The sequence below is a fragment of the Pogonomyrmex barbatus genome, unplaced genomic scaffold (genome assembly GCF_055798465.1).
Source record: "Pogonomyrmex barbatus isolate J1 unplaced genomic scaffold, ASM5579846v1 scaffold1, whole genome shotgun sequence".
Lineage (NCBI taxonomy): Eukaryota > Metazoa > Arthropoda > Insecta > Hymenoptera > Formicidae > Pogonomyrmex > Pogonomyrmex barbatus.
Window position 1 is genome coordinate 28,460,048 of NW_028297098.1, and position 18,312 is coordinate 28,478,359.

The window sequence follows — 18,312 nt, forward strand, 5'->3', positions numbered from 1 at the left end:
TTGTTTGAAAGAATTAAATAACGTCTGACGTTGAAACAACGTTTGTACTTTTTAATATTATTAGCATTTCCGCTTAGCTTATGTGCTTTTTTGTTTTAATTATTTTTCTAATAATTCTTATCTTATTTATGATTTTAATTATATTCATCATTCTACTCTTATCTCTATTAAATTTGTTCTGTCTATTAAAAGTTATTTGCTCTTAAACATTAAATCTTAAATACCACGATAGGGAGACAATGCCTATAGTGCATTTGAGATTCATGAGGCTGCAATGCGATCCTCTATCACTCTCCCTCCCTCTCTCCCCCCCCTCTCTCTCTCTCTCTCTCTCTTCATCTTGTAATTATGGCCTACGATGTTGTACACAAGCGAATAAATAAGCAAGACCGCATGCGTAATAGGAGTAGATGTAATAGGAAATCGAGAACAGCATCAAAGACCAATGTCTGCCTACGGCTTGTAATCTGTAGTCACGTTAAATCAGCTACCTTTGATATTGTTTACGCTGCATTTGATCTCTCTCACACCTATACTCCCTGTTCCCCGTCCCCTTTCTCTCTCTCTCTCTCTCTCTCTCTCTCTCTCTCTCTCTCTCTCTCTCTCTCTCTCTCTCTCTCTCTCTCTCTCTCTCTCTCTCTCTCTCTCTCTCTCTTTCTCCTTTCTCTATCTCTCTTTACGCATACATGACATACAAATTAATTGTTCGAGCGAGGTACTTCATAAAATCGAGAGTTGCATCATTGGCTGGAGAATCATCGAGATCAGAGGTTGCGCAAATTTGCCGTTATTAACAAACGATTCGAACTATTATTAAAGTTGTTTATGATCCATCTCCATCCAATGCATTTCGCAAATTATAAATTTTTGTGATTATTGGATTGCTCAAGGAGCATTTTCCTTCTCTCTTCGTCGTAATAAAGTCTGATTATTGCCAGACAACCCGGATCAATCTATTTTTATCGCGGCGCTCCTTTGACGAAGAAACCAACGATCTTTTAACCATTGCTGCCAAGTTTCCCAACGAAGTTTTCGATTGAATCCGACGCACGGCATCACTCCTCCTTCTTTTTGTATGTATAAGTTTTAAAAAGGAAGTACCAGCTGGCTCCTAAAAATAAGTTTGTCGGCGTGTGAGGGAGCGAGCTAGTAATATATTTATCGTGCGCCCCAGAGTAAATCCTCTCAAACACTAAATCAAGTTGCAAATGTGATATTAAGAAATATAAATAACAATAAACTACTTTATGATCATAACAATTTTAAAATTTTTACGAATGCAACAAATATGCGCTCTGAAGTAAATCCTCTCAAACGTTAAATCAAATGTGATATTAAAAAATGTAGATAACAATAAAGTACTTTATGATCATAACAATTTTTACAAAATTACAAATGTAACAAAATATGTTGCGTTAGAAATACAATGTAACATTAATCACGTTTTCATATAAAAAGGATTAAAACTTAGCAGTAAACATTTTTCATCTATATGAAAAATCTATATGAAAATTTATTTCTGCAGCGTTAAAAATAAAACTGTATTTTGAAGAACTTTTTTATATTAAGCAACTGACATTGTGAAAGTGGAAATCCACACAATTTCACAATTTCTATCTATCTATTGGATTGTATTCGAGAGTGCACTGACAATAGTATGTCAAATATTTGTGGCAATTAAAAATAGCAACATCGTCGATTGTGTGTACTTGATTGTGAAATATTATCGAGAAGCACGTATGGCATCATACAAACGTTATCGAAAACACACGATTTCGCAAATCGATAAATAAATTTCGTCATCTCGCGATATTTGTTATCTAAAAAAGCTGGTACGTCGCTATCGACACGCAGTATATGCATCTGATAAAAATAAAATTAGATGATTTTTCCTGAATATTTGCTTTTTATTTTACTTTATAAATTACTTTAAGTTAAATTACTTTAATTAAAGTTATTTTTTTTCATATCTATATTATATATATGCAAGTAAAAAATAATTAATTATATTAACAGCTTTTCCTAATAACTTTGTCATTATTTTCGTCATTGTGATCGCAAATACACTTTGTTTTATCAATTATCAATTAATTTTATCTTTAACATTCAATAGCATTATATAATACAATTATCAAACTGGCACACTTTTGCAAAGTGTTTCTTCCTGTTACGTGTAGTTTTTTTTGCTTAAGCACGTATATCTAAACATTCACAATTCAGTAATTAATTATTTATTAAAAATTGATAAATTTAATTTATTAGTCATGTGCAAAAAATGCATGTAATTAAATTAATCTCAGATTTTTTAATAACTCTGATATCTTTCTTTAACGATACCTTTCCTCCTCGACAACAATTGCATTAATTAATTTACACACATTGCAATCGTGTTTACTCTAAACTGCGATTCTGCGTAGGCGCTGTGAGATTTCGATAAGATAACAGAAATAGATTCATGTTAAAGTGATTGTCAAAATGTAGTAGTGTTTTTCTGGTGAAGTTGTTCTCTACCAGTTTATTCGTACTATGTTTTCTTGCGGTAATTCAGTATTGATCAAATATTTATATTTTTACGTATATTTAACATTAATGTTATTTTTTTTAATGTACTTTTTACGTAAAAAAAACTATTATATTATAGAACTATTTTATTATATTTTACTTTTTATATATAATATTTTCCTTTTCTTTCTCCTCTCTCTCTCAATCTCTTTAGACTATCTTTTGCATAGTCAGTTTCCTGAAATTACTAGGAGAAACTCGATGTTAGATGTTCTATAAAGATAACGTTCAGACTAATAGCGTGAAACGAGGAAGATTCCTGCGGACAAGTCTGTTTCGCGTTGATTCTTGTAACAGTATTAAACTGGAAACTCTCGTAACGGGATTGGACGGTCGACAAGTCAAGGATACTTAGTTGCGAGTGTTGGGACGAGGATTTTGAGCTTTGTTTCTGACGGAGAGACTGCACGCTCTAATCCTCTTCATTAAGCGAGCGCTTTAATTTCAATGCCACGATTGCAATCGTCGCTGTTTAGTTCATCGTTAGGAATTGAGCGTAATAATGGAGAACAATAAAATCTTCTTTAGAAAATCATGAGATAGACCTCCTTCCTTCTTCCATTTCATTTTCATTAACTTCATGGCACTTTCAGTTTGTCTCAGTCTGTCTAACAATTAGAGTCTTTCTATCGTTTGGTTTATTTTTCATTAAATCAAGCCAAACGAAAAGTGTTCAAAATTTATAAGAAAATCTACAAAATTTTCACACACTTATCTTACAAAAGAAAGACTTATGTTGCGTTTATTTTATTCGGGTTGCGATGAGAATATCGATAATCAGGTGGACGTTACTCGTCATATGTCGCACATTTTCATCGATTTTTGTAGAATTCACATCCCGTTTCCACATCCAACGTGCGGCTGACTTATACGCGTTAGAACTACTGAGAGAACTCGTTTCACGACTTTTCTCTCCATCGTATTTCCGAGGCGCGATGTCTCCTGGGGTGAAGTCAGTTGTTCCTTTCGCAGGTTACATCGAGATACTCCGCGTATCCCGGCGGATAAAACCCCGTCTTAGTAGGGATGATCCTACGAAATGGTCCCACGGTGGCCACGAATCGATTAGCTTCTGAAAGAACGTTGCTGGCATAAACCAAATTTCCTGCCCCGTTTTATCTCGTTATTTCGGCACGCTAAAGTTTGCAACGCGTTCTTTTGTTGCGACGTACGCCGAAAAGTAACTTGAAAGAGAAAAGGATGGTACCTTGGAAACTCCTTCGCGATAAGATCCTTCGAGGATCGTCAAATAATCGCTTTTATTGTCGCGAAAAAATTGTGAGACAAATTTTTTTCCTTACGCGCGTAACAATTTGTTTAAAAGTGTCCTACGAATTCAAATATTATAAAATATAAATTATAAAAACATTATAAAATATAATTAGGAAATCTTCCTACGTATATCCAATACTTTGCTTAATTTTATTTTATTTAAATATTAGCAGAAAAATTAAGCCACATTAGTGTCTATTTTTATTTATTATTATTATTTTGCTTTAATTTCATGCCTAGCGAAGTTACGTCATTCGATTCGCTGCACGATTACTTGCTCCGTGCTACGGAAGAAAATCGCAACTTTCCGCCACGTTTCGACATCAGTTAACGAAGTTCGTTCGGAATATTTCCTTTTTTTTTTGCCGGCGGAAGTTCACTCTCTGTCGAGGATATCAAATCTTAGATTAATCTCTGACATGATGTATCGCAGAATCATCGATCTTCGCTCCTATCATAAGTTGCAGTATCTGCGTGAATGTTATAAATAAAGAGACGAAGATTGCATAATTCGCATGACTGCGGACAGGATTACCACGAGGACTTTGTTATAACGAATCTGACGTTGAAACTAAGTCGCAGAACGTTCAGTCAGATTATAATGGCGAAACTGGTTGAACTCATAATAAATTAAGTTTTATTACACTACGGCGGAAGCAGATCGAATCTAATCTTATCTTGCTTTAATCGCCACTATCTCTCTCATACTATTATCGCTCGGGGGAATAACGATTTAGCGTTTGATAACGTTTACTACGATTCTGTTCGAGTGAGAGTAATCTATTGTTTAATTACTTAATTACTTTGCTTTTTTATTGATAGAAATTAATTTACTCACTTTAATTATTGAAATATATGTTGAAGAATAAAAAATTTTAACAGATGATATAAAGTCCCGCAAAATTTTTGCTAAAAAAATTTATCTTACATCTGAAAAACGCGTAATCGAATGATCCAACGACAAAAGTAGATCTAAAACTCGGCGAGGAAACATCAATTTGCCGTATGTTTCGCTCGTACAGTTCCATGCGAATCAAACATTGCGCAAATACCTTCTCTCAAACTCGTTAGATTTAATTTACCGCTGAGCGAATAAACCTGCGCGTTGCGTTTTTCTTCGCGGCTCTGGCACTTCCACGTTCGTGTTTTCCACCCCCGTGGCCGATTCCCGGTTCTCCATTTGGAAAGGGGGAAGATGCCCCGACGAAACGGATGCGGAAACGCGGTCGTGAATCGCTGCATTACGAGCCCGGCGCACTTTGCAACGCGCGCATTCACCGGCGAACCGCAAGAATCGCAGTTGGGTTTGAAAGTACGATGGAAATTAATTTGCCGAGCTTAACGAACCCCAAGGCCCACAAAGCAGCGGGTAGCTACTGACGGAACGTCGTGTTAATTACATTGAGATCAGTAAAAGTGCAAAAGTGCACGAACGGCGAGAACAGATGCTTACTTTGACAAGCAAAAAAATCGCGATACGCATTCAAATTCAAAGTTTTTACGCATCACGAAAATGCGTACCGTAATTAAATAAATTTGCGAAATGTTCTTAGCCATAGGATTCTTCTTTTTAATTTAAAAGAAGACCGCAAGAAACTACCATTTTAATTCACGCAAACGTTAACTGGTAATCCTATCCATGGTCTTTTCTCGTACTCTCCGTGGAGCATAAATTATTAACTCCTGTTTCGAAGGAAGGCTAATTTTTATCGTAACAAAGATTAATCCAGACCATCCTCGCGAGTCGTAAAATAATAAATCGCCGATTCCCCGGACACGTGTCTCGAGTGCCGCGGACCGCAGAGGATTACAAGACAGTCTCGCCGTTGGAGGTCGGTTGGGAAATTAGTTTCCGAGCTTAATGGAGTTCCGTGAGCGCGAAAGATGGGCACCTCCGAGGCGACGACTACCGACAAAAGTTTTCACAACTTTTGCAATTTTTTCAATTAGCCGCGATTTTTCAGCGGCGCGACGGAGCGCGCGGCGCGCTGAGAAATGAAAGCGCGAGTTTGCGAGTCCCGGTATTTGTTGGACTTCACTCTACTTTGTGATTCCGTTCTAACGACGTTACCGCGTATATTGGGAAAGTCAAGCGTCACGTTACGAAAGTCTTAGTAGCCCGCCGCGCGCGAGGTTTCTTTATACCGAGAGTCTGCAAGCACCCGGCCGCGGTCGTTCCATTCTTCCATTCTCGACAATAACCTTTCCGTCATTAATGGACCGTATTGTTGCGCGTTGTATCGCCCACGAAACCGCGACGAAGCCGAGCGGCAAATGCGTCTCGGCGTGATGGCTACTTCCTCCCCGACTTCCGATTTTGATCGCGTCGATGATTTACGAGTCCCGAAAGGCACCTGAAATTGTCGGGTTATTTCTGAAGATACACGCTCGCTCAACTGCGCCTCACGATTATTTTCGGGGCACATCGATTCCCCTGTTTTTCTCATTTCTTTTTTTTATTTTTTTTTTTTTTTTTTTTTTTTTTCGACGCTGATATCTACGTGCGTTTCGTTCCGCGCAAAAATTATCGCAGGATATGCGCGATTGATTTCGTATTTTAAAGAAGGTTGCAATGTTTTCAGCGAATGGCGGTTGCATTGGCGCGCGAGGGAGACAATTTATTTGTATCGGAGCCAATAAGTCGATTAGATCGCGTTAGATCAAGTGGAACGACGACGGGAAAATTTTATTTATTTTAAACTCCTCCGCGAGACAGGCTCAGCGGTAAAAAAAGAAAAAAAAAAAGAAACAAACCCTATTTGCTCGAAGGCGAGCTTATTGAAGGCCGTGCGAAACAAATGAAATCGGGGAAATCCTACCGTGAAATAGAATAATCTGAAACTGACATCGCTATCCTCTTTCGCGAGCGCTTAAATACCCTCGACGTTTCAATATTTCGGACGGGAGACAAAGGGGACTTCGTTAGTTAAGGAAACAAAGATGAAACTTCTCTTTTAGCGCGACAGATTTGGCGATTAATTTTCGAGCGGCGGCTAATAATTCATTCGTGCTTCGTTTTATTGCGAGAGCGCGGCGTAACCGCGATCGATAATGATGCGGCGATACGATGCTAATAAAGTCCAACGACAATTACGACGTTTAATTCGAATAACACAAGCGAGGGGAAGGGACTTACGATCACATCTCATTCGATAGGGAATGATTTAGTAATTTAGTCTATGAACGGGGTTTTAGTCCATGAAACTTGGCAAAACGATAAGAAGTTATCTCGAATTAATTGGGAAACGGTGATAACTCATGGTAACCAAAGTTATGTCGTTCTGAGAATGTAAATAATTGTGCCCCTATGCCACCCTAATTTTGAACATGTCACCACAGAGATAACGCAGTTTTGATTAAATGGCCATGATAATGGCCATCTGGCCATGGCAAATAAACGGAATTGGATCACCAAGTGATCCATCAAAAGAGCGATATTTGCAGCACCCAAATGATACAAAGATATGAAAAACAAAAATGTTAAAACTCCGATTATATAATTTCATGGAACTTTTTCGACTACATTTTGCACTCGTGCGATCGTCGCAATCTGATGTTGATCGGATCTGTCGTGTGAAACCCCCTTCGTCGGTGCTTTTTCACTAGCCTAACGAGGTCTTATTCGTCCGTCGCTTTTCATCGCGTTCTTAAAAGCATCAGTCGGGCGAATCTTAAAATTTCGTTTCCCTTTCGCCGATCTCATCGTCCTCTTTAACGGCGCGAACATGATATCCCGACTGCATATTGGAAAAGCCGTCGGTCGGCCTGATCAGATGAAGTCTCGTTTTACTCGACGTATCGAGAAAAAACGCATCGACATTTCCCCTTTTACGAGCGGTCACGCCACGAGGGAAAGGAAGGGATACGGGATACTCTTTAATAGGGTGGAACGTAGAATTTCGCCGCTACTGTTGATGTTAATGCAGCTTGCAGCGGCCGATCGATTAATTAACGTGGCTAGCACGATGTCTAATCATTGTTTAGACTATGGGGTACTTCCAACGTGCAAACATATGATATAGTGGATAATGGCGAGAGTAAATAGGGGCATACTATTTGCGTCACGGCATGCGGACTAACTGCGTGCAACGAGTTCAATTTGAGCAAACCGTTTCATTCTCGAGCTCGATATCTCTCAACGACGAGAATTTTCGCTCTTTGTCCGCGACATTTGGATTAAATACACGATAAAATATTGAGAATATAATAAAAAATAAATAAAAGAAAAAGATTAATCGAATTAAGAATCAATTTTGATTTTTGTTCTGACTCAGTTAGAAGTTTGAATCATTGCGGAATGATTTCATCGTTTCTTGTTTCTCTTTCTGATTGCAGGGCTTTAAGTAAGAATGCACAATGACGCAGCGAATTTATCCGTTGTCGATGAACCCCCGCGAGGGATCACCGGATATTCAAATGGAGACCCTCTCAAATCACTCCCCCCGCCAGGAAAAAATCCTCTCGAGGTGTAAGTATTTGTTATCGTCAGTTCGTATTTGTTGGCTTAGAAGCCAACTTTTTACTTGTCGCGTTTCATCCCATTGTTTGATATGGAATTAAGATATAATCGATTATAAAAGTGATTATAGCAAAAGAATAAATATTATATATTAATTGGAAATTCAAAGGAATATTACTTAATTCCATATTGCACAATGTGATAAACAATTCAACAATTCACAAATGTGATTAAGTTTGAGTTGAAGGAAGTTATGGCTTAAGGTATAATTAGTTCTTAATACTGTAGTTAACACAATAGTTTGTGTATTGTTTGCTTCAATGTTTGCACCAGCTTGCACGAAACATCTCGCGTTTTCGGATTGAATGATTATGATTATTATCGATTAGTATTATTATTATGGAGTGATTAATTAACATCGTTATATTTGTTTATAAAAGAGAATATCTTTTATATAATTTTTTAAATATAAATATGAAACATTCAGATTTTTTAAACAAAAATAATTCAACTAATTGCCACTGGATAAAATAAATTATTTTACTAAGAAATTGTAAAAATGTTACATAATCTTAAGATTCATTCAAAATGTGAATTAAAATATTATACTTTCTGTTATATCGATAATAATACACTTAAACTCTTATTAATAGTCAATTAGTTTTGTTTATGATACAAAAATTAGAAAACCGTTTCCTTAAGAAAGTTTTTGTTGAAAATAATGATGCTGTCTACTTTCAAATAGACTGGTATGTTTAATGAATACAAGTTCAGTGAATCCCATTTAAGTTTCTATAATAAAAGTGAGCTGCGAATTATTGAATTAAACTGCAGCTTCCGAGGAAAACGTATTAAGAGGCACTGAATGTCTCACTCTTGAAATTCCGAGTGAGGACTGGCATTCGTTTTAGTACTTTACTTTCGCGAGAGTCGCGACTAAGAAAGTTTCTCTGAGAGGCGATCGGTTACATAGAATCCTCTAAAGTATAGGAATAATTACTCTTCGAGGCCAAAATTGTAATTAAGAATTGCAATTAAAGATCGTCCGTATCTTACCCCGAACAATTTTATTACATTATTTTATAGTTTGCGTAAACGCGCCGAAAAATATTTTTGAACGTGCATCTCTACGTCGTGCATCTTCCGTTCCGTAGAGACTTCTAATAATTCCTGCAATAAATTTTCGCAGTTTTCAAACCGTCCTTCATCTCGCGCGAAAATACACTAACGCTAATACGTCGTCTTCAAGTATGCGCGACGCTGTTATTACTTCAGGTGGGAAAGCTTCCTATATTCCGTGCCGATCGTAGATTTGTCGGGGAAGTTTCTAACAGCAATTACGCCGCTAATGGAGCCCCCACGGAGAGATGCCGGTCGACTTTCGCCAAAGTCTCTCATCCAGGACTACTCTTCTGGTTCCTGGGCTTTGCGACGACGACGTCGAAACTTCTCGCGGATCCCGCTAGTTTTTGCGCTCTCCCGTTCGAATTACCCAGGAGTCTCCTGCATCCTCATTGATCTTTAAATTGCCGATTTACGAAGATCCTTCGACTAAAGACTCACGATTTCCAACCGAGAAAATGTTCTTCGACGACTTCGTCGAATTATTCCCTTGGAACGGCAATAATAATCTTTAAAAATGCGATCGAGATAACTAAGATTATTATGTGTGTTAATGGCATTATCAATTTTTAGCGAAAAGCGTACTAACTCAATCGCATCGTGATGCAAGTGATATATGATTTCAAATGCATAAAAATACTTCCGTAATTCATTCCGTTAATTTCATTATCACGTCACGTTATCTCGCTTGAATAAACGGAGGTGATTTGTGGCACGCTTTGTATTTAAATGTGTCTGTGGATTTTGTGTGTATGGTATCTTGTATATCTCATTTCAGACACACAGCAAGACAAGGAGAAGGATAAACACGAAGCCGAATACATGCTACGGAAAAATGGCAAAGCAATGTACGAATGAGCTTGTTACAGATTGTGACGTATATATCTAGAAATAAATATATGTGGGATATAGAGACCGAATAATGGATCGTTGGGCGGCAAGGCATGCCAAGGCTTATTAACGTCTCGACGGCCAGAGGAGAATCGCATAAAACCTTTACGAACCGTATACTGTTTCGTACAGGGCAAACGCATGCTTTTACGAGGACGCTTCCGGCATCTGAAACTTCTCATTCCTTTTACCGTCCCGTAAAAGTAATCGCGCCGCTCGTTTATCGCTTTATTTTTTTCGTGGCTGCACGCAATTCCGGAGGCCGCGGGGTGTGTCCTCCTAATCTTATGGAACACTCGATCCGGATTCTCCAAATCCCTTTTTATATTACGAGAAATGTAATCCAATCTTGTTATTTCATCAATGAACTTCAGTGAAATTAGACGAGAATCTATCTCGTGTTTTTCTGATAAATTTGAAATAGTATATTCACTTTTCCGAATCAAAGCTCGCTGTCTGAGCATAATACACATAGGACAGATTAATCCGTTGAATAAACGATTTTTAATATCAAGGGGTTTTCGATTAATAATCGACTTGCATTTTGTATCCACAGGGAATTTACACCACCGCAAACGAACGAGGAGACGGAGGATAAGCCAGCTTCAGAATCGCCAACGCTGGTACCCGTGCCTTACTACAAACTGGTGAGTTTTCCCTGCTGGAATAATTTATGAGGGTGTCCTCGAGCGAATTTCAAGCGCGACACTCTCTGCGGCGGAAGCCGGTACATTTAAGGAATCGAGAATATACGGGGTGTCCCCGATAGTTCTTCATTCTTTCTTTCTTAGATTTTTTTTTTTTTTTATCGAAAGCCGAAACGGCTTTTCCATCAATTTTGTCAATCGCTTTATAACTGGAGAACTCATCAACGTGTCGATATTTCTCGTACGACAGAGTCTCTAAGTCCGCGCGACGAGTGAAGCGTACGCGAACGGAGATTTAGCACACCCCGTACGTGTACTTTTTCTACAACGTCGCGCTATAAACGAAATGGAACACATATTCCGGGGTGAAGTGATCCGCCGGAGTGAAACCGTTAAGAATGTTACTTTTCTCTCGATCGCGCCGACTGTGGAGCATCTTTTGAATGAGCGACAATGACAAATGGCACGTTCTCCGTGATAAACGACAGTTAATGACTCATTGCCGGGATACATTTGTATAATTTTCCGCGTTATAATTCCCACTTAATAGACCGTGAGGACCTCTTGCACGCCCGGGAATTAAATCCCGAACGATATTTTTCACGACGACCATAAATTCGAATACGTTTTTCGATCAATTATGATTGTTCTTGCGTAGAAGTAGTTGCGTTGGCCATGCTCGTTAATCATGGTTAGTCGAGTATTAATTTTGCAAGCTAAATCTCTCGGAAAGCGCGAATCCGCCGCTGCTGAATCATTCAAAAACGCGCGAGTTCGCCGCGCTGAATCACTCGGAAACGCGCTTACTTTTGGAAAAAGAATCCCTCGCGTAACTCAACAAATTATCAAATCATAAATAGCATTAATCGGCGGACAGGATCTTAGTATCAAATATTTTTTTTTTGTTGAATTAATAAATAATGATGGGCAATAATAGTGCAAGTGAAAATCAGCGCTGTCCATTATTATAACACCGAGAATCCTTTTTGTTAATAATTAATATATAAATTCAAGACAAATGTTTACATCGCCAAGTATTAAAATACCGAACTTACAACAATTATCAATTTATTTCTCAAATTTGAAAGCATATCTTAATAAATATCATACACTTGTATTACTGATAAATTATAAAATGCGACGATAAAGCATGAAACGATATTAAAAAATTGTGTTGTAAATCGTTTTCAACTTATCAGTTTCGATTTGCGACATGCGGCGAGTTGATACTGATCGTCATAGGCTTACTGATGGGGATCTTGGTAGCCTTAGGCATTCCAGCTGCAATCATCGAGTATGGTGAATTCACCACGCTCTTAACAGATCGCTCTAACATGAATAGTACTTGGACTACACCAACCGTCATATTGCCATGGTTTGGAGGTGGAAAGATTTTGTAAGTAAAATATTTCATCTCTCTATATATTTTTAAGAATTAAAAATTCTGGAGGACACGACGTACATTTTATAACGATCGCGACAAGAAGAGATGTTACAGCGCGACGATTCAAAATGGATGTTCCTCGAATGTCGAATCGCGCAGGCAGAATATTTTACTCTGAGCGTTATTTATTCCAGAGGCCCTAATGCAACTTACGAAGAGAAAATGGACGCTCTCTATGACGACTCGGTAGCCTTCGGCGTGGCCTGCGCGACACTGTCGGCGATTATGTTCATTTTCAGCACGATAATGGTCGACTTGCTTAATATGGCTGCCACTAGACAAATCAACAGGATACGCAAGATGTTCCTGAAAGCAGTCCTTAGGCAGGATATGGCGTGGTATGACACGAACACGTCGACGAACTTTGCGAGCAGAATCAACGAGTGAGTTTTTCTTTTCTTTGTCATTACGCAGATTACGAATCTCTCGGCCACGAGATAAAAAAATTGATCGATTCGCTTATTTATAACAGATACTGTTAAAAATATACAAAAACTGCGAATTTTTTCGCAGTTTAAAATTTTAATATCTCAAAATCTTACAAACGGCTTTTTTCGATGTCAGTCGAAGATCCAGTCGAGATCAACAAGATTCGATCTCCTTTGTTTTCGCAAAATAATTTTAGCATAACGTTCCGTATCTTCCCGCATCGCTGCGTAGTCAAAGGGAGTACGTTGTACCTTCGATTTTCGAGAGCGTCCATGTAAACGCGAGACGCGAACGCGGGGAAGCGAGGGGCAAAGTTCAGGAGGCGAGAATCGGTGTGTTCATCAACAGGTGGGCGTTTGCTCGAAACTCGAAAAGCCTGTTCCCACACTGTCTCTGCCTCCGTTCGCATTACACTGTATAGTAATTAGATGAGCGATTCTTATTAAGTTATTAAATCACATGTCAATTTTTATCTTCAGCTCTCCGTTATTCCGCCCTGTCATTCCTTATATTTTTATATTGCGATAAAGATAGGAATAAATCATTGCGCTATAATGTATCGTTAAGACTTGTAAACAAGCATGATGCAGTGTCATTCAGCATTTTGCTATCTAAAGAATATATAGAAATGGCCGATCAAGCTATCGATTGTCTGGCAATAGCTATCGTTACATAAAGATGTTTAATCTTGCCAGATGTGCTGAAAAAAATATAAGATAGCGATAACGTTAACAGACGATAAACGTCGATCTTGATTAAAACTCGGTTTTAAAACTTCGAACACGTGCTTGACTTTAAGCCTAAACCTTAGGATCTGATTTTGATTATATAGAAACTGATATTATTAAATCGAAATGAAGTCGTATAAAGAAAAATCAAAGGATTTATGATTTTACTCAGCTATTTACTCAGCGTCAATCTACAGCGAAAAAAATGATAATACTAATCGCCTGCTTTGACAGTGATTTGGAGAAGATGAAGGACGGCATAGGGGAGAAGCTAGCCATTTTCACGTATTTGATGACTTCGTTTTTCGCTTCCATCATCATCTCGTTTGTATACGGCTGGAAATTGACCCTGGTGGTGCTAAGTTGCGCACCAATTATAATCATCGCCACGGCCATAGTGGCTAAGGTGCAGAGTTCTCTCTCAGCTTTGGAACTAGCGGCTTACGGTCAAGCTGGTAGCGTCGCCGAGGAGGTTCTCGCCGCCATCAGGACTGTGGTTGCATTTAATGGCGAACAGAAAGAGGTGGAGAGATATTCGGAAAAACTCGTGCCCGCGGAAAAAACTGGCATTAGAAGAGGGATGTGGTCCGGGATCGGCGGAGGTGTCATGTGGCTCATCATTTATCTCAGCTACGCGTTGGCATTCTGGTATGGCATTTTATCGCGGAAAGTCACGTGGCGCGCGTGCGATTATTTAAACAAATTTGTGCAGATGTAGCTATCTTTTAAAAATTGGATAACTAAATTTAGATGAAGTATCAACGCGTATCACGCTCGTCGTAAATGAAAATTCAGTTTAAGATAAGATATATAATAATTCTATCTTCGCTCAGTGAGCTGTATTAAAGTTTGATTATTCTGACGTTATTATCTGTCATTATTTCGTTTCGGATTGTAGTGATTTCTCATATTTAACAATACAAAGTATGAAGTAATTATCAACTGTCAATAAAAACTATAAAAGCTACACATGGATTATTGGATATTTACATTTTGAAAGAGCGCGATTGCTTTTTACATGCTTCGACGAAAAAAGCTAGCGTCGAGGACGTGTCGCGTTTCAGTAAAAAACGGATTCTCTCTTCACAGGTACGGCGTGCAATTAATTCTGGACGACCGCCCGAAAGAAGTGAGAGAGTACACGCCAGCGGTACTCGTTATCGTGTTCTTCGGCGTTTTGTCAGGTGCGCAAAACATGGGTCTTTGCTCTCCGCATTTTGAGGCTTTCGCGATGGCGAGAGGTTCGGCGACTGCGATTTTCAATGTTCTCGATCGCGTGCCGACGATCGATAGCCTCAGCAAGGAGGGCCGACGTCTAGACTCCGTCAATGGCGAGATCGAGTTCAAAAACGTCGCGTTTAGTTACCCGGCGAGAAAGGATATCCAGGTGCTCGAATCGTTGAATTTAAAGATCAATCGCGGTGAAACAGTGGCGCTTGTAGGCGGATCCGGCTGCGGAAAATCCACGTGTTTACAGTTGATTCAAAGACTCTACGATCCTCAAGATGGACAGGTTAGTGACGAATTTTTTCAATCGCTGAATTTTTTTTCCTCGCACCAGAAAGTGGACTCGTCGCTCCGTTAGAATTATCGGTGTGCAGTACGAGGGACGTGTTATTTTAGGCACATAAAAATTTGGGATATTGCATTTTATATTTTTTGTTTATGCAGTGGACTTACTGTAAACCAGTTTACGAGTCTTTAATGGCAAAAGCGTAGAGACCGCGCAGCGCCGTGACGGGCGTTGTTACGTGCGGGAACAAAGTTAATAACCGCACATATAGCGCCATAAATGTCCGAGTGACGTTTTTATCCCTCGCGAAATTACAGTGACACTGAATAAATGGCGTTGCGCTGCGGTAATTTACTTGGCGTTATTCAGAAAATAATTGTTTTATAGCCGTCATTCCCGTATTATATTTTCCATAATTTTCCATAGAGCCGTCGAACGTCGTCTTCGAGCGTTATCTTACCGCTCGGTGTTGGCTCACTTTCTCTGTTTATGTTTTCACAGCGGTGAAAACTCGCGGAAAATTCGCGATGAAAACTCTCTCTGCGTCGCGTTTTCACACGTATGAGACAATCGATGTCGCTAGGTTTTTGCCGCACGATCGACATCTCCGTCGCGCGATAGAGAACGTCATCGCGATGTTATTATTAACGCGGCGCGATTTTTATACGACGTCAAAGTAGTTCCGCATACAGTAATGCGACATCCCGCGTGTAATAAACATTTTATGTTTTATACCCTGCAGCTTTTTACCACGTTTTACCCAACGAATATATCACGCTTGTGTGTTCGATAAAGTTACCAACTAGAAGTTCACTTTTAGTTACGTATAATATTAAAATGTTATGCAACTTAATGCATTCTCATGGATCATTTCCGAGTCACATTTTATTTTTTTTTAGAAACACATAGTAACTATCTATTACACGTAACAGCTGTAACCGCTAATTTTTCCCTTCGCATTAAAAAAGATAGAATTATTCGCTTAGAAATTACACAATTAACGGCAGCGTCTGCTTTCATACAAATGGAATTTCTTCCGCGTCGTCACTCGACTGTCGATTCTCGTACTGTTTAGCATTTTAACACGGTGCATATGTGAAGGAGAGGACAATTTCCAAGAATTCCCGTATTTTTCCCGTGCAGGTCCTCCTCGACGGAGTCGACGTGTCGACACTGAACGTTCACTGGCTGCGCTCGCACATCGGCGTGGTCGGTCAGGAGCCGGTGCTCTTTGACACAACGATACGCGAGAACATCCGCTACGGAAATGACAGCATTACCGAAGAGGAGATGATCAAAGCCGCGAAGGAAGCGAACGCTCACGACTTCATCAGCAAACTGCCGGAGGTGAGCATCGCCGCCCTTTTCTCGTATTCCAGCCGCGCCCTTTGCCCGTACGGAATTATAGCTTCCTTTTGGTCGTGGCTTCGGCGTGAGGTTCGATTGATTCAGCCAGTTTCATCGGGAAGTCACAGAGCCGGCGGATACGTCGGGCTTGTCACCCGACTGAAAAGCCAACGAAGATATTGTACCCGTCGACATTGTCTTCCATTCTCCCTTCAAAAGCTTCAGCGCGTTTGCTCGGGGTATATTAAAACCGAACAAACGCAGAACAAACGTAATCGTCAGGAAAGATCGATATTATTTAGAATCACGCATAATATGATAAGTCATGAAAAATATTAAAAATCTTTTCATCCTTTCATCGCCCGTAGAAATTTATCGTCGTGAAAAGCCGCGTTGTTTTGCCAGCCGACGAAGTCTAATCTCGTTAGGTGAGTTTTGAAATTTCTATGAGCATATAATTAAATTAGCAATTGACGAAAGAGCTGACGTAATTTTCCTGAATAATTCCCGGACTGAAAGTAACCGTTGTCATCGAGTGCGCGTTGCGATGTGTTAACAATAGTCTCAGGTGTGCCGGGCAGTACGCGTGCAAACAGGCGATAAAACACGCGTGTTAAACCATGCACGGTGCAAATAACATTATCCGAGATTACGCCTGTGTCAACGATTAGGCGTTTATTAGCGGATTATCGGTAGGTGAATTCGATACTCGCGACGGTCCCATTGGATCGCTGCCCGCGCTCCGCGCGTTTGCACACATTTAGGATTTATCCCGTTACGTTCATACACACGCGCCGCTGTTTAATCGTGCAGCTTCCGCCGGAAAAACGGAAAATCTGCACGAACGCCTCGTTGCGAGTTCATCGGAGTCGTGATTAGTCGCCTACATTTCGGTAATACCGAAATAATATTTCAGAACTGCATCAAATCTATTAAATCGCGTTGAGTGTAAATTGGATTTGATCGACATTTGCTCGGTGGAAATCCGTTAACGGGAAGCTCCTAGCGCTTTTTGTTAGATTCGACAGCTTGGGGGAAGAACTTCACGATCTGTGAAACGCTGCTATCAGCGAACGTGTCGCAGCTTGCGAATTTATTAAACGACGGTCGCCTATGCACCACCCAGATGTGACATGTTGTTTTGCCTTTGATTAAATAATCGTTATTTCGAACCACAAATCGCTCGAAAGCTGTCCCCGGGCGATTGATGGCACCAATATCACCATAACTGTGAGCGCGAAAAGCGTAAGTCCTGTAAGTTTAAATAAAAAAAAAAATATTACGCTAGATGAAAAAAGAATAAAACCGGCAAAAATTTACGACGTTGTATCGTGTTCGTAAAAATCTTTCTTAAAAATTTAAGAAAAATGTGCATGCTAATAATAGTCAATTTGGGAGAATTTTTCTTGGTCCCGAAAATATTTTCTTTTTTTTTTTTTTTTTTTTAAATACGCTCTACGGTGTCGCATTCGTTCTAATGTCAACTCGCGCACGACGATCGGGAGAATGAAATGGCCGGTTTGTGGATTTAGGGATACGACAGTCCTGTGGGCGAAAGAGGCTCTCAGATGTCAGGTGGACAAAAGCAGAGGATCGCCATCGCACGTGCGTTAGCGAGGAATCCGGCGATACTTTTGTTGGACGAGGCGACGTCTGCATTGGATGTTCACAGCGAGGCGACGGTGCAAAGAGCTCTCGACGCGGCAGCGAAGGGAAGAACGACGATTATAGTCAGCCACAGACTCTCTACGATTACCAATGTCGACAGAATCGTGTTTATTAAGGACGGAGTCGTCGTCGAGCAAGGAACTCACGAGGAACTGATGGCACTTAAAAAACATTATTACGGATTGCATGCCGCCCATGTGGAGGCCGCAGCTAAAGGTGCGCTTTCGCTC

General features: G+C 39.7%; 2 protein-coding genes across 8 annotated transcripts in view; one reads left to right on the forward strand and one right to left on the reverse strand.

The window, feature by feature from the left end:
- The window catches only part of vermilion (Tryptophan 2,3-dioxygenase vermilion), a 236,349-nt gene that overhangs the window by 82,714 nt on the left and 135,323 nt on the right, over window positions 1–18,312 (reverse strand). The window lies entirely within an intron of this gene.
- The window catches only part of Mdr49 (Multi drug resistance 49), a 53,813-nt gene that overhangs the window by 25,798 nt on the left and 9,703 nt on the right, over window positions 1–18,312 (forward strand). For 5 of the 7 annotated variants that reach the window (XM_011648580.3, XM_089084820.1, XM_089084825.1 and 2 more), the window contains 9 exons: window positions 8,170–8,302; window positions 10,194–10,263; window positions 10,863–10,953; window positions 12,153–12,349; window positions 12,532–12,780; window positions 13,789–14,202; window positions 14,644–15,067; window positions 16,211–16,414; window positions 17,947–18,298. In XM_011648580.3, the coding sequence (XP_011646882.2) occupies window positions 8,191–8,302; window positions 10,194–10,263; window positions 10,863–10,953; window positions 12,153–12,349; window positions 12,532–12,780; window positions 13,789–14,202; window positions 14,644–15,067; window positions 16,211–16,414; window positions 17,947–18,298 (2,113 nt within the window). In that variant the 5' untranslated portion in view covers window positions 8,170–8,190. The remainder of the gene's footprint in view (window positions 1–8,169; window positions 8,303–10,193; window positions 10,264–10,862; window positions 10,954–12,152; window positions 12,350–12,531; window positions 12,781–13,788; window positions 14,203–14,643; window positions 15,068–16,210; window positions 16,415–17,946; window positions 18,299–18,312) is intronic. The other 2 variants (XM_089084846.1, XM_011648584.3) reach the window with 1 other exon arrangement.